General features: G+C 41.7%; 1 protein-coding gene across 4 annotated transcripts in view; it reads left to right on the top strand.

Moving 5' to 3' along the window:
* Positions 1-16858, top strand: part of dennd5b (DENN/MADD domain containing 5B) — an 81777-nt gene that overhangs the window by 43708 nt on the left and 21211 nt on the right. For all 4 annotated transcript variants that reach the window (XM_025899754.1, XM_005475571.4, XM_025899755.1 and 1 more), the window contains 3 exons: positions 205-889; positions 10330-10517; positions 16196-16774. In XM_025899754.1, coding sequence (XP_025755539.1) covers positions 205-889; positions 10330-10517; positions 16196-16774 — 1452 coding nt within the window. The remainder of the gene's footprint in view (positions 1-204; positions 890-10329; positions 10518-16195; positions 16775-16858) is intronic.

Genomic DNA, 16858 nt, shown 5'->3' with positions numbered 1-16858 from the left:
AAATTTGAGAATGAACAAGCAGAGAATCGCTGCCTTTTTCTTGTAAGATTTTCAGCTGTGGAATTAATTGTAAGCACCATTTTTACCGGTGTTTGAAAAACCTATGAGATCTGGAAAAATTAAAGATTATGGACCCATAACTAATTACAGTGTGAGTGAATTAGAGCTGACACAGTGATTTCTGTTTACCCTTTCTCTCTGCAGCTCTGTATGCCTAAAGGTTTGTCGTTCAGGACACAGGCAGACCAGCGCGAGCCTCAGTTCCACTCCTTCATCATCACCAAGGAAGATGGATCTCGAACATATGGTTTCGTTCACACCTTCTATGAGGAGGTGACCAGCCCACAGATCTGCTCTGCTATGCAGACTCTCTACCAGATGCACAATGCCGAGCAAACAAATGCCACTTCTTCCTCCTCCTCTTCTTCCTCCAGCATGGACTCGCTAGCCAGCAGTTTAGATGATGGTTACTCCCCCACCTCATCATCCTCATCGTCTTTATCTCGTGCAGCGGGGAGCTATGACTCGTCACGGGACACGCTCTATGTGTCCAAAGCCTTGTGTCTGATCACGCCTATGCCCTTCATGCACGCCTGCCGCCGCTTCCTTGCACAGATGCACTCTGCTGTTATAGCTGCAACCACACCTCCCTTGCCACTGGAGAGCTACGTTTACAACATCCTGTACGAGGTGCCACTGCCTGCTCCGGGGCGTTCACTCAAATTCCACGGCATATACGAACCCATTGTCTGCCAAAGGCCTGGGCCAGGAGAGCTGCCTCTGGCCGACTTCCCCCTGGCAGAGGCCTTTGCTCTGCTAGGCGTGGAAAACCTGGTCCAGGTGTTCACCTGCACCTTGCTGGAGATGCAGATCCTGCTGTACTCACAGGGTAAGTACATTCTACACATGCTGTTGGATTTCTGGTGCTATTACAGTTTGAATTGCTTCTACATACAGAACAAAGACTTCTTGGACAGGCTGTGTCAAGTATACCACACATTGTTAGATAGTTCCATTAACCTATTCTCTAAATGTCCTTTTCAACAAAGTTTCAATGGACATTTTAACATGCTATAGGACCTGGACATTGTTACACTGTGTTGTTTTATTTGCTGCTGAATCAAAAACAGAGTCGTTCTTCAGAACCCAGTTGTAGATGGTAGAAAAAAACATGACTCATCCTGACCATGTTCTGCAAACTTCCTGTCACTGATAAGTTAAACGTCCAGTCGTCAGGTTCAGTTTACCTTATTTCAGTAATATCTTATATATATGAACAATTGAGAAGGGTCAATGTAACATAATACAGTAGTGTGAAAAAATGTTTGCCCCCTTCCTGATTTCCTATGTTTTTCTATGTTTGTACATTTCTAAATGAAGGGTTATTATTATTAATGGGGAAAAAATCCAACCCTACATGGCCCTGTGTGAAAAGTGGGAAAATACTTTCAATTCAGTTCAATTCAATTGTATTTACACAGCGCCAAATCACAACAACAGTCACCTCAAGGTGCTTTATTTTGTAAATTAGACCCTACAGTAATAAATACAGAGAAAAACCCAACAATCATATGACCCCCTGTGAGCAAGCACTTTGGCGACAGTGGGAAGGAAAAACTCCCTTTTAACAGGAAGAAACCTCCGGCAGAACCAGGCTCAGGGAAGGGTGGGGCCATCTGCTGCGACCGGTAGCAAAGGTAACTTTGGAGACTGACGGGACAAAAGTTGAACTTTTTGGAAGGCGTGTGTCCCATTGCATCATGCAGCATTTCAGAAAAGGGACATGATAGCAGCAGTAAAATATGGTGGTAGTAGTGTGATGGTGCTGGGGCTGTTTTGCTGCCTCAGGACCTGGAAGACTTGCTGTGGTCCCTAGATTTTGGTCACTGTAAGATAATCTCACATTTTCATTTTTAATCATTATTATTCAATTCAATTCAGCTTTATTTATATAGCGCCAAATCACAACAAAAGTCGCCTCAAGGTGCTTCATAGGTACAGAGAAAAACCCAACAATCATATGATCCCCTATGAGCAAGCACTTTGGCGACAGTGGGAAGGAAAAACTCCCTTTTAACAGGAAGAAACCTCCAGCAGAACCAGGCTCAGGGAGGGGCGGGGCCATCTGCTGTGATTGGTTGGGGTGAATCATAGATTATTATGTTGCCAGTTTACGGGCAGCTAATATGCGATGCAGCATATTTTGGGTTCATTTCCAAAATCGGGACAATTCAGTGTCCTGGGTGTCAGTGGAGCTAAATTATGTTGGCAATAGTTGTATCTCCACTCCACAGATAATCCTCTGGTCTGGCACACTGTGAGGATGTGGGCTCAGATGACAAAACACTTCTGTCTGACTGATTTTTCTCGTTTGAGTCCAATCGCATCAAAGGACCTTTTCTAACCATCTTTAAGCAATCCTGCATTTCAAGAGCACTAGGTGCTTCAATGATTTGTTCACTGATAATGACTTTGCATCTTTTATAAAACCTTTTGAAAAATCACATTTATTCATGCATCCTCAGATTAGACACTTTCTTCAGTACCTTTCCTGAGGTACTTTGAAGACAGCAGAAATGTTCCTAACTTTGCATCCAACTCAGAAAGGGTTAATATCTGCTATCTATTACATGCTGGTGGGCATGAGAGGCCCTGCTATCGACAGGGTTAAAACTGCTTGTGAGCAGGACTTAAGCATGTCTCTGTCTGAGGATATGTGAGATTTGATATTTAAGTTGATAAATTCAAAATCCTTCTGTACTGACGCACTTGCACTGGCTGAGGGATCTGATTTCCTGTCTAAGCCTGGAAAATATCTGTTCTGATTAGCGATACCAGCAAAACATACAAACAGCTGTGAAGGTCCCTGCTGAAATATGTTGCAAATCTTCAGGCCCTGAGCCCAAGTTCATCACTGCTCTATGAGCCTGCATGTATGTCTGTGAAGGTTCTCAGTCATCCAGGTCATCGTAGTCCAAGGAGCTTGGAAAGAAAAGCGTCTGGGCTATCCTAATTGGGCGTTTATAAAGTCAGCAAAGAGGCACAGAAAAGAAGATCAGACACCAGCGAGGGAGGATAAGAAAGACAGACGCAACAACATTGTCATCCCCTATGTAGCCGGTGTATCAGAGAAACTCAGGAGAGTTTTCTCCAAGCATGACATCCCAGTGTACTTCAGACCCAGCAACACACTCAGACAGAAACTGGTTCACCCGAAAGACAAAACTCCAAAACACAGACTGAACAACGTGGTGTATGCTGTACAGTGCAGTGAGGAATGCCCGGACCTCTACATTGGAGAGACCAAACAGCCACTTCACAAGCGCATGGCACAACATAGAAGAGCCACCTCCACAGGACAAGACTCAGCAGTCCATCTGCATCTAAAGGACAAAGGTCACTCTTTGAGGATGCCAATGTTCACATTTTGGACAGAGAGGACAGATGGTTTGAAAGAGGAGTGAAAGAGGCCATCTATGTCCACTGTGAGCGACCATCTTTGAACAGAGGCGGTGGTTTACGACACCAACTGTCTGCCATCTATAATCCAGTTTTGAGTTCCCTCCCCAGACGCCTTAACGCCCACTCACATCCTGGGCCATCTGACCTCAGGAAATCACATGACAAGGTGGGGCCAGGTTTCACAATGAGTTCACCCGAAACCCTGGCTGATTAGGTCCCACACCCACTTTCACACCTTGGCTCATGTGATTAGGTAGAGTATCATCAGGGGGTCCTTTGTCCCTCTTTGGGGGGATACTCCTACAGGGCTTAAATCTGGGACTCTCGGCCATTTGACCTTAGAACTGAAGAAGCTTCTCGGATGAGAGGTGAAACGTCTTCAAGCAACTGAAAGAAGTCCAGACGCTTTTCTTTGCAAACTCCTTAGACGAGCCTGCATGTAGATGTTCATTTATTTATTCTTATATATTCTACATACATATATATTTCTCTATTTAACTATGCAACCTTAACAATAATTACGTTTAGCTCTGTTCTTTCTGAGAATCTAAGACCACATTGCAATATTCTTTTTTTTCCTTTCACAACCTCTGCGATGTTTTCTTTTTTGTTATGCTTGCTATAAATGTGTTTGTATATATTCTGTTTGGTTAATCTTAATAAAAATATCTTTGAGAAAAAAAAATGAAATCAAATTAAATTAAATTAATCAACTTCAGAGGTTTCAGTGGATACATTTTTGTCTTCACTCTGTTATGCTATGATGTTGTTCCTTAATTTGAGACCTTTTAGCCACTGGAAGCTATTGTAAGACTTTCTGTCTGGTTGACATGCCAGAAGTTGCGGATGTCTGTGGAGAAAATTGGTTTAAAACATACTGTTCCTTGTTTTCTATACTTTGAAGCTGAGAAGCATAAGAAACTTGTACAGTAAAAACTCAAAAGCAGATGAAAACAGAGAACACTGTAACGAGGCTTTATCTGCATATCACACTCAGATGCACAGTGATCAGATTTTCCTGCTTCTAGGATTCCTTTCATTTATTATTGACAGCTGCAGTGAGACACAGTCTTGGCAGTGTGTGCGTTCCTCACTGTGTTAGAGTATTAGAGCCAAATGCAGAAAATCTAGTGTGTAGACTGAGATCATCATTTGTCCTACATTCCTCACTCATACTCTTTTGCAGTTTCAGTGCAGCTTCAGCACTCTCTCTGCAGCTTGTTTATCTTCTGTGCAGGATGAGTCATGCAAAAAGAAACTGTTAGCTCATACACCAGACCTACAATTCCAAATCAAAAAGGCCAGTTTTAAAGGTGGCATTCATAACTGCTTTTCAGACAGCCATCAGAAACTACCTCTAAGAGGTCCAGGTTCTCTGTAGGCAAGTAGAAATCACTCATGTAAATAAATGAAGAGAAAAACCCTTCTTTAGTTTGTGAGTCATGTTTGATTAAATGGGATTCTGATAAAATGGCATAATGAGTTATCTGTCCAGACAGAACAAACTCTGCTGACATTTCTCAACTTTCAGGCAAGCAATTGAAGTTGCTATCAATGCGAGTGACTAAAAACCTGACTCCCTCACTATAAATGCTAAAGTTGTCCCAGTGATCCTTTCTACATTTGTAAAATCTTATCGGCTTCCATTGTTCTGGCATCTTTACTCTCTGGATCTGATCAAGCACCTTACTGTGTATTGTTCTTAGTAAAGAAAAGGGTTTTCAACACATTTTAGTATGAGCTTGTTAGTAAAGATGATTCTTGTAGCCTTTCCAAGTAACATTTATTCTGCAAAGGAGATTTGCTGCGAGAACATGAGGTTCGCATTTAAAATGTTTGCATTACAAAAAAATTGAAATTAAAGTGTCAAATTACATATATGATATAACATTAATGACTGCAAAGACAGTGTGCTTAACTGACTGATTTAATGATGACAGACTTTAACAAGCACTGAAGTTTTCGCTCCAAATTAAAGGCAAATAAAAACCTTTTCCTCTGTAAAGTCATGAAGACACTATAACTGTAATCACATTCTTGGCATATGTCAATGGGATTTCCTTGTTTCAGCATGTTCTGAGATTACCGTCAAAGTTAATTTATGAGTGCAAATTCCAGAAAGACTGTGTGTTTAAGCTGCAGTTGAACTGCTACATTTAATGGTTAACTTAAGTAAATAAAGAAAAGTTTAACATGCTTATAGGTACTTTTGTTTCTGCCACAAGTTCAAAATCAAGGATATGAAATCATGAATTAGGACAGTTTCTGCAATTAATTTCTTTGAAAATCCATAATAATACTCGATAATACAAACTGATTAAAAATGAGCATATTACTCATCTTTTTACATACTGCACAGATTGCACAAACATGAGTGAACAAAAAAGTTGAGTAGTTATGTGAGTACAGAAATATACAAACTTCATATCTAATGGGGCTATAGGCAGGGAAACATGGAACAGTGCTAGTGTCATTATTGATTTTATTCATTTTGTTAAGCTATCTGTTAGTATTAAGCACTGTGGCACAGTGGTTAGCACTGTTGGCTCACAGCAAGAAGGTCCTGGGTTCAATTCCACTCTCAGGCCAGGGTCTTTCTGTGTTTGTGTGCTTTCTCTCACAGTCCAAAGATATGCAGTGAGAGAATTGAAGGTTCTTTATTTGTCACATGCATAGTTATACGAGTACAGCACGCAGTGAAATTATTTATTAATTTTCACATTCCTACTCAGAGTCTCTGACTTTGGCAACCAGTCAAAGAAAGAACAAAAATGTGTAGATGCTAAAAGTTAGAGGTTGGTGGATCAATCCCTGGCTCTACCCAAAGATGGAACCACTGACTTCACTGGCTATTGATGGGACCACTGCAGGAAATTCACAGGTGTTTTGTAGATACACCTTCAGAATCTATCTGCAGTTGTTTTCTTCCCACAGAAATTGCCTGAACTGCTTAAAAAGCATCAGACAGAACCAGGTCCCTATGTGCACTAACACTGCACTGGTGCAAGTTAGACTGTAATTTCCTGTCCTGACCTCCACAAGAAGTGTTCGTCTGATTGCTGTTTAAGGTGCATAGTATGCGTTTATCCAGAGCAGTAGGCTAACGTTTTCACACAGTGTGATTAATCAGCGTGTTTGACTTGTCATGGGATGACAACTTGCTTCCTGACAGTAACAGCTGTTTACCACAGACTTGCTCACTTCTTGCCTTGTGAGACTGAGCTACTGGTCTTTATCAGTCCCTAATGCACCGTTACAGTTTCACAATGACTCGACCTGTTTCGTCTTGTTTTTCAGTTCTACAACAACAACAGCATCCCTGAGCCCTGTCACTGCTGGGGCTTTCCAAAATATATCGGAGTTAGCAAGTTTAAAGTTTGTCAGTGTGAGTAAAGGGAAGAGGAGGGAATTTATGAGATACTGCACCTCACCACTTAAGTCAGATTAGAACAGCAAGTGTTAATGACTAAAGTAGAACAGCTGAACTTATTAAGGCGTTATTTTAAAGCTAAAGAGAGCAGATAGGACGAGACATGCTGGAACATTAAAAAACAGGAGTGTTTCTGTTAGATTTACTTGCTGTGTTTCCCACACAAAGGAGAAACTTTGAACATGTACAGACATATGAAAAATATGCTCACACACCTACAGGTAGGATCTTCAAAACCTGTCTTCTCTCTTTCCCACAAAAACATTTATTAATTACTCAGATTTTCACTTTAAGAATGTTTCCTTATGGCTCATTCACACCTAAATGCTTTCTATTTAACACTCACCTCGGACGGATCAGAGAGCACCTTGGGGTTAATATTGCCAAAGGATATTTGGCATGCAGACTGGAGCAGACGGGGATCAAACCACCAGTCCTCTGATTAGTAGTAGCTCTACCTCTTGAGCTACAGCCAACCTGTAAATCGTGCTTTGATTCAGTGCAGTTATTTTAGATTTGCATGAACAGTAATCTTCATATATGAGCCACAGTTTAAAAAGTAGGCCCAAACTCAGTGGGAAAACCTGAGCACTGTGCCAACTTAGCCCCACATTTTACTCGGTACCATATGGCCCAGTATGCCAATAGTGCCCAGTATCATGATGTGTACGAAGGGCTTTGAATGCCACGAGCGATTTAACATACACAAGTATCTGCTGTGGTAGCAGCTTTAGTAACTTCTAGTAACTCTGTCTGTGTAGCTTCTTAACAATGATGAAGATCAGAAAAGTGTTTGCCGTCTTCCTGATTAGTGTTTTGCATATTTGTCACAACTACATGTTTTAGATCATCAAACAAATTTGTATATTATACAAAGCTTACTTAAGTAAATAGAAAATGCACTTTTTAAATAATGACTGAAAATAGGCTGACCTACTTTATTCTGTTTGAAAAAGTAATTTCCTTGTAAACCTAATGAAGCCTTTGTGATAATTGGTCATGAGTCTATAACATCGGTTGTCATTGCAGAATTGTTTTAATTCAGCCACTTTGGAGAGTTTAACATGATCAGTCTGTTTAAGTTCATGCTTTCACACATAAACCAAGTTCAGTTCAGTTCAGTTCAATTTCAGTTGCCTCCGACTGCCAACAGTTTCCTCAAGCCACTTTATATTGTAAAGTATTGCCCTGCAATAATACACATAGTGAGTGAAAAAGGTGACCTAAGAAGAATCAGTGCATCATGGGAATCCCCGGCAGCCTACACCTATTGCAGCATAACTAAGGGAGGATTCAGGGTCACCTGGTCCAGCCCTAACTATATGCTTTAGCAAAAAGGAAAGTTTTAAGCCTAATCTTGAAAGTAGAGATAGTGTCTGTCTCCTGAATCCAAACTGGAAGCTGGTTCCACAGAATGAGGGGCCTGAAAACTGAAGGCTCTGCCTCCCATTCTACTTTTAAATACTCTAGGAACAACAAGTAGGCCTGCAGTGTGAGAGCGAAGTGCTCTAATAGGGTGATATGGTACTACAAGGTCATTAAGATAAGATGGGGCCTGATTATTTAAGACCTTGTATGTGAGGAGCAAATCAGTTGTCAGCCAACTCTTACTGCCTTTATCAATGAGTCTAGGTGGAGCCAGTTTCTCCTGTGCTCCTAGCTGCCGTTCTTCTTCTTGTTCTTCATTTAAGAATAGACTAGAATACTGTACATGTAGGTATATGCTGCCCCCTTCAGTTTCAGAACAATTGCACCCTTGGTTTGCTGCCTGTGGTATTTACCTTAGTAAAAAAAACCAGAAAAAAACAACAAGTACTATTTCAGATTCCGAAATTTGCCTTTGAGAGGAATCGCAAGTATTGGTTCTTTAGACATCTCTAATTCTCCGAACACAAAAGAAAAAGACCTATTGCCTCACTTTTTAATTTGAGTGTGTGACATTTTTTCTAACATGTATTTTACACACTTACCTACAAGCCTTTAGAGCAGCTGTGCTTATAATTGTTTATGAGTGTGTGTGTTTATATAGACATTTAAACACAATTGTAAATACATTCTGCTTATAGAAACGAACGTTCTCCGATAAGTGAACCAGCTGTATCTCCCTCACGCAGACTGTGGTTAAGGCTTTGGAAACCTTAATGTATCTTCAGTGAAGGTGCACATACAGATCGGGAGATGCCGGCTGAGCCAGGAGGAGTGGGCCGTAGGAGAGGGGAGGATGGATGAATTCATGAAACCTTAGTAATGTTTGATACCCTCTCACCTCTGTTTCCTCCAAGTGGACTTTTCACTCAGGCCATAATAATAAAAATCTGATTAAACTGCTGCTGAGCTCACTATTAGATCCAGCCTGCAGAGGCTGGCTTTATTCTTACCCACACACACTCACTCACAGACACATATGTGACAAAGAGATTGAAAAGAATCCATCAGATTGTAATTGCTTTGGTTTTGCACTCCAACTCACTCACCTTTTCAATTTGAATCACTTGATTGAAGTCCCTTGTGTGCTTCAATACTCTTGCTTTATGTATTTTATAAACCTGTTACTCTTTCTCCCTCACCTCATCTGCCCAGTTCAGTAGTCAGTGTAGAGCAGTAAAACCAGCCGTACAGAGGAGAGCATCATCTTAAACCTTTATGTCTGAATGGTCTGAATATTGAGCGTGGTGTCTTTGATACTGGTTAAAGAAAGTCATATCTATATTGATAGGAAATTGACATGACTTTGCAAAACAGGTTTATAATATCAGCGCCCAAGGCTGGCACTTTTGTCTTATTTGCCATCAGTGCCACTATTCATGTTGTACCGCTGAAGCCTAAAAATCATTCAAATTCAAAAGCCAAAATCCTTTTCTGTACTCTGAAGTGTATTTTGCCTCAGTCTCAAATAAACTGTTAAGTGTAAGCAGCTTAATCCACCACAGTCAAATGCCGTGTGCACTGTTTTCAGTCTGATGTGTTTTAGAGCGATTCAGGTTATTACAAAAGCTGTTACAGGGACTGTGGAAAGGGGGTCATTTTACCACTTATTAATATTAAGTCACAAAACTACTTTGAAAAAACTAGGATATTCTCTAAGTTAATAAAATCACAAATTTGTGAGAAAAATAGAGTTGTTGTTGTTTTTTATGTCTAAAATTATCTAAAGAAATTTTCATTTTGTTTCAATTTTAAAGGTTAAGATGAAAGATATATTCAAATTACTGGAATCAACAACTCTCACAAAATGTTGTTAAACCACTGGAAATACATCTTTACAGCCATATTAGACAGACACATCGTAGTGCAACATCATTTATTGGAGAAACACTGTAGCAGTGCTTGTGTGGTGTTTGGTGGATCATCAGAGTGCAATTTTACAGACGACATGAAACTACGTGTCGCCGTAATGCTGTTGTCTCACATCACAGTTCTTTCTCTGTGTCTCTCAGACTACCAGCGGTTGATGACGGTGGCAGAGGGCATCACCACCCTCCTATTTCCCTTCCAGTGGCAGCACGTCTATGTTCCCATCCTGCCAGCCTCCCTCCTTCATTTCCTAGATGCACCTGTTCCCTACCTGATGGGCCTGCAGTCCAAAGAGGGCACTGACCGCTCCAAACTTGAGCTTCCTCAGGAGGTACAACATCAGCCTGGGTAGCTTTAATACACAGACAAGCCACAACATTAAAACCAGCTGTATAATATTAATTACTATCGACCAGGGGACCTACCAGGCAGGGTACCAGTGTTGGTGTCTACGGTCTGGCACAGGATGCTGGCCACAGGTCCTTTGAGTGCTGTAGGTGTGTGGTGCTTCTGTCACTGGGCTTGATCAAGCTGTGGATTCATGAAACTGCATCAACAATGGTCAGAAGGCACCCAAGTTTGTGAACGCTGTAACTCGAGAATGAAGGATTTTCACTGTTAGGTCATAGGTGCATCTCCTAGAAATGTGAGACTAGTTTAAATCTGACCTTTAGGCCAGGCAGAGGTGGAAAAAGTACAGACATTCTTTATTTAAGTAGAAGTGCAGATACTTGTAAAAATACTCTGGTAAAAGTCAAATTACTGAATCAAAAGGATGACTTTGCCTTCACACATGAGTACTGTCAGGGGTCAAAGTGAGATACAGCATGTGCTGTGGCTCAGCACAGGGAAAAGAATCACAGCTCACAGTCATTTCTAATGTGAGTGTCAGTAGATTTCCTTTGTGTACAGGCTGTGATTAGCTGATCTGCTGCTCTGTGTGGATTTACAAAACTGACTTCAACAAGATCTAAGATCTGTTTCACAAGTTATAAGACAAAATGTCTTAAATTATTCATTTATGTGTTACTGAGCCGTCCTTACCTTTAAATCCCGCCTCTCTTCTTCCTCTCCTGTCCTGTCTTTCTCATCTTTCTTTATTTCTGACTGAAGTTATCTCTCACTCTTTTCTCTGTGTTTGTTGATGTTTGTGCAAACATTGGATGCCACTTAAAAAAACATTATTCCCTTTAAATAAACCTAGAGTAACAGCCATGTTTAAAATGTAGGGAGTAAAAGTTTTCAGAAAAAAATACAGATACCTGAAAGTTCTACATAAATACAATAACAAAGTACTTTGTTATGTCCCACCTAAGAGGTCAGAGGTCAGGTTTTCTGAAACTGTTGTGAACACGATAACTCCAGAAAGATGTCACCTAGGATTTTCGCATTTACACCAGGTCAGGATGCCATCTGTATTTTTATAAAAAATGTTCCTTTTTGGAACACCCAAACTGGAAAGCTTGTAACAGGAAATTGTAATAACTTAGGACTTAATTTATAATTTCACATCTTCTAGTTTCTGTTCAGGTGTGTAAGTAACCTTCTTTAAGTCTAACCACACACACGCAAAACAAACACACTTGCACATTCAGAAGAGCATGGCACTCATTTTACTTGTTAAACCAGCAAAAACTGAATCAAACTTTATTAATAATGGTTCCATTTGATCAGGTCTCTATAAGGACACAGCAGCCAGCTCAGCTGAATGAAATACAGTCTTTATGTTGTCACTGTTCTGCTATCTCCATCTTTGTATTTATTGTAGTTTTATGTTTATAAAAGCCTAACGTGCAGGTTTAATGCTTTATAATGCTACAGTGCTGTTCTTCTCTATTGGATGAAGTGATGTTTTTTTAACTGTATCATCCCCTTTACTATAGACATATAAATAAACTGATATAAAATAATTAAATGAAAAACAGTCAGTTTCCTTGTTATCCTTAAATTCACCTCAAGGCAAGTAGTCTTTTATTGCTTCGTCGCTTTTCAGCCTCAGTCAGACAGTGAGGAGGTGAATGTGTCCTGGATTTTAACCATTGTATAGTCCAGTGCTGGGTGGGTTACAGCTACTGTGTGTGTCTGTGTTTATGTGTTAAGGCAAGATAAGGCTCTGACAAAGCAGAAAATCTATTCTTTCAGGCTTCTGGCTTTGCTCACACCCCCATCATCACCCTGGGTCGTTAATCTGGGACTTTACATATGGATGTTAATTATCCAGTTCAGCGCAGGATGCCCCTGTGCATCACCCACAGCTCCCTTCTAACTCTCCTCTCCTCCTCCTTATCCCCCTCACAGGAGCCCCTGCTTGAAAAGACTGGAGAATCTCCCTGTGTTGGTCCCTGTGTTTGTCCCTGTGTTTGTCCCTGTTTTGTCTCTGTGTTTGTCCCCGTGTTTGTCTCTGTGTTTGTCTCTGTGTTTGTCCCTGTGTTTGTCTCTATGTTTGTCCCTGTGTTTGTCTCTGTGTTTGTCTCTCTGTTTGTCTCTGTGTTTGTCCCTGTGTTTGTCCCTGTGTTTGTCCCTGTGTTTGTCCCTGTGTTTGTCTCTGTGTTTGTCCCTGTGTTTGTCCCTGTGTTTGTCTCTCTGTTTGTCTCTGTGTTTGTCTCTGTGTTTGTCCCTGTGTTTGTCCCTGTGTTTGTCCCTGTGTTTGTCCCTGTGTTTGTCTCTGTGTTTGTCCCTGTGTTTGTCTCTGTGTTTGTCCCTGTGTTTGTCTCTATGTTTGTCCCTGTGTTTGTCTCTATGTTTGTCTCTGTGTTTGTCTCTGTGTTTGTCCCTGTGTTTGTCCCTGTGTTTGTCTCTGTGTTTGTCCCTGTGTTTGTCCCTGTGTTTGTCTCTGTGTTTGTCCCTGTGTTTGTCCCTGTGTTTGTCCCTGTGTTTGTCTCTGTGTTTGTCCCTGTGTTTGTCCCTGTGTTTGTCTCTGTGTTTGTCTCTGTGTTTGTCCCTGTGTTTGTCTCTGTGTTTGTCTCTGTGTTTGTCCCTGTGTTTGTCTCTGTGTTTGTCCCTGTGTTTGTCCCTGTGTTTGTCTCTGTGTTTGTCCCTGTGTTTGTCCCTGTGTTTGTCTCTGTGTTTGTCCCTGTGTTTGTCCCTGTGTTTGTCTCTCTGTTTGTCCCCGTGTTTGTCTCTGTGTTTGTCTCTGTGTTTGTCCCTGTGTTTGTCTCTCTGTTTGTCCCTGTGTTTGTCTCTGTGTTTGTCTCTCTGTTTGTCTCTGTGTTTGTCCCTGTGTTTGTCCCTGTGTTTGTCTCTATGTTTGTCTCTGTGTTTGTCTCTGTGTTTGTCCCTGTGTTTGTCCCTGTGTTTGTCTCTGTGTTTGTCCCTGTGTTTGTCTCTGTGTTTGTCTCTGTGTTTGTCTCTATGTTTGTCCCTGTGTTTGTCTCTGTGTTTGTCTCTGTGTTTGTCCCTGTGTTTGTCTCTGTGTTTGTCTCTGTGTTTGTCTCTGTGTTTGTCCCTGTGTTTGTCTCTGTGTTTGTCCCTGTGTTTGTCTCTGTGTTTGTCCCTGTGTTTGTCTCAATGTTTGTCTCTCTGTTTGTCCCTGTGTTTGTCTCTGTGTTTGTCTCTGTGTTTGTCCCTGTGTTTGTCTCTGTGTTTGTCCCTGTGTTTGTCTCAATGTTTGTCTCTATGTTTGTCTCTGTGTTTGTCCCTGTGTTTGTCTCTCTGTTTGTCCCTGTGTTTGTCTCTGTGTTTGTCCCTGTGTTTGTCTCTGTGTTTGTCCCTGTGTTTGTCTCTATGTTTGTCTCTCTGTTTGTCCCTGTGTTTGTCTCTGTGTTTGTCCCTGTGTTTGTCTCTGTGTTTGTCCCTGTGTTTGTCTCAATGTTTGTCTCTATGTTTGTCTCTGTGTTTGTCTCTGTGTTTGTCCCTGTGTTTGTCTCTGTGTTTGTCCCTGTGTTTGTCTCTATGTTTGTCCCTGTGTTTGTCTCAATGTTTGTCTCTGTGTTTGTCCCTGTGTTTGTCTCTCTGTTTGTCCCTGTGTTTGTCTCTGTGTTTGTCTCTCTGTTTGTCCCTGTGTTTGTCTCTGTGTTTGTCTCTGTGTTTGTCCCTGTGTTTGTCCCTGTGTTTGTCTCTGTGTTTGTCCCTGTGTTTGTCCCTGTGTTTGTCTCTGTGTTTGTCCCTGTGTTTGTCTCAATGTTTGTCTCTGTGTTTGTCTCTGTGTTTGTCTCTGTGTTTGTCCCTGTGTTTGTCTCTGTGTTTGTCCCTGTGTTTGTCTCTCTGTTTGTCCCTGTGTTTGTCTCTGTGTTTGTCTCTCTGTTTGTCTCTGTGTTTGTCCCTGTGTTTGTCCCTGTGTTTGTCCCTGTGTTTGTCTCTGTGTTTGTCCCTGTGTTTGTCCCTGTGTTTGTCTCTGTGTTTGTCCCTGTGTTTGTCTCAATGTTTGTCCCTGTGTTTGTCTCTGTGTTTGTCTCAATGTTTGTCCCTGTGTTTGTCTCTGTGTTTGTCCCTGTGTTTGTCCCTGTGTTTGTCTCTGTGTTTGTCCCTGTGTTTGTCTCAATGTTTGTCCCTGTGTTTGTCTCTGTGTTTGTCTCTGTGTTTGTCCCTGTGTTTGTCCCTGTGTTTGTCTCTGTGTTTGTCCCTGTGTTTGTCTCTGTGTTTGTCCCTGTGTTTGTCTCTCTGTTTGTCCCTGTGTTTGTCTCTGTGTTTGTCTCTCTGTTTGTCTCTGTGTTTGTCCCTGTGTTTGTCCCTGTGTTTGTCCCTGTGTTTGTCTCTGTGTTTGTCCCTGTGTTTGTCCCTGTGTTTGTCTCTGTGTTTGTCCCTGTGTTTGTCTCAATGTTTGTCCCTGTGTTTGTCTCTGTGTTTGTCTCAATGTTTGTCCCTGTGTTTGTCTCTGTGTTTGTCTCTGTGTTTGTCCCTGTGTTTGTCCCTGTGTTTGTCCCTGTGTTTGTCCCTGTGTTTGTCTCAATGTTTGTCCCTGTGTTTGTCTCTGTGTTTGTCCCTGTGTTTGTCCCTGTGTTTGTCTCTGTGTTTGTCCCTGTGTTTGTCTCAATGTTTGTCCCTGTGTTTGTCTCTGTGTTTGTCTCTGTGTTTGTCCCTGTGTTTGTCCCTGTGTTTGTCTCTGTGTTTGTCCCTGTGTTTGTCCCTGTGTTTGTCTCTGTGTTTGTCCCTGTGTTTGTCCCTGTGTTTGTCCCTGTGTTTGCCTTTGAAGTGGATGTGACCTAGAAATGAAAAGCCACACAAAGAGTAGATGATGAGAGGGAGAGAAATGTAGCCAGAGTTCGTCTTTTTAACAACCCTGTTTATTAATCCAGATCTTTTGTTTTTTGCCAGATGTAAAACAAGTTGGGGTGTTTTTTTATTGTGTCTGTTTGCTTGAAGTCTTATGGGCTCATGTGCCTTACTGCCATCTCAAAAACCTTCATGTACATCTCTCCTAATTTCAATATCTTTTTTTACACTCATTCAATATTCTCACCCAAACCTTCTTTCACTTTGCTCAGTGAGATTTACTACATTTAGAATTCAGCAAACATGAATTGCACTTGGACATTTCTGTATGTGGAGATTCAATCAATTAACAACTAAGAAATTCCCCCAGCTGTGGTGTAAGCCTGTCTGTTTGGCTAAATTTATAGTCCTTGTAAAACGTTTTAAATCAGGAGGTCCTTTAGCAGGCTGTATTCTGTGATATGTAAAAGCTCATTTCTACATTTTTAGTGTTTCTTTAAGACAGAGGTTTTGCTTTAATCCCCCACGAGGCGTGAAGCTAATTCCATTATATGAGATTTGGATTGATGTCTGAGTATATGCTGTTATTCCATTGGCCTATATTCTCAACACTCCATATCCCAGCAACCATCATACCTCCTAAAAATGATTGGTGCTTACTAATCCTGCCTCCACCAGCTGTTTCTCCTGTCTACAGTGCACAGAAGACACATGTATCCAGTGTCTGTGATGAACACATTTGAATTCACTTGTTGTGCCAACAGAATGCACATCACAGGCACAGTACTTCCCAGAACTGAAACATGCACCATTAGCATGTATTTCAGAGCCTAATAAAAATGTGTTTTCCTCTCACAGGCCAACCTGTGTTTTGTGGATATTGACAACCACTCCATCGAGCTTCCAGAGGACTTCCCTCAGTTCCCAAACAAGACCGAATTCATCCAGGAGCTCACTGAGGTGCTATTAAGCTTTGGCATCTCTGCCAACACTGGCGCCCCACCCCGGACCCGCTCCAGTCCTGGCAGCACCTCGTCCACCCCAGGAAGGGAACGCAAATCTGCCACCCTTCGACAGCTAGAGGACGATGGACGTAATGGTAATCTGGCAGGAGAGGAGCTAGTGGTGCTGGAGCTGCTGCAGGGAAATGCTACACTGGAGAGACTGCAGGCACTGACTAAACGCACTGGGGTGACTGTGGCACGTGTGGACGCCCTGAGGGCTGGAGTCAAAAGTCAGCCCACCGAGGGGCAAGGAAACCAAATAGGAGGTGAAGAAGAGGAGCTAAGAAACGCCAAACTAAACGTTCAGCTGAGGGAGGTGTTCGCCAGCCGCTTCACTACCATGTTTGCAGACTATGAATCATTTGTCATCCAGAGCGCTCCTGATCTGGAGTCCTGGCTCACCAACAGGGAGCAGATGCACAACTTTGACAAGGTGATGAAGCTTTTCTTTCCTGTTGGGCCTCAGTCAGAAATATGTTTGTAAAAAGTTCTCACCTTATTGGAAAATAAGTGTTGT

Source organism: Oreochromis niloticus, linkage group LG17 (assembly GCF_001858045.2).
Source record: "Oreochromis niloticus isolate F11D_XX linkage group LG17, O_niloticus_UMD_NMBU, whole genome shotgun sequence".
Lineage (NCBI taxonomy): Eukaryota > Metazoa > Chordata > Actinopteri > Cichliformes > Cichlidae > Oreochromis > Oreochromis niloticus.
This window is presented reverse-complemented; position numbering and strand designations above follow the sequence as displayed.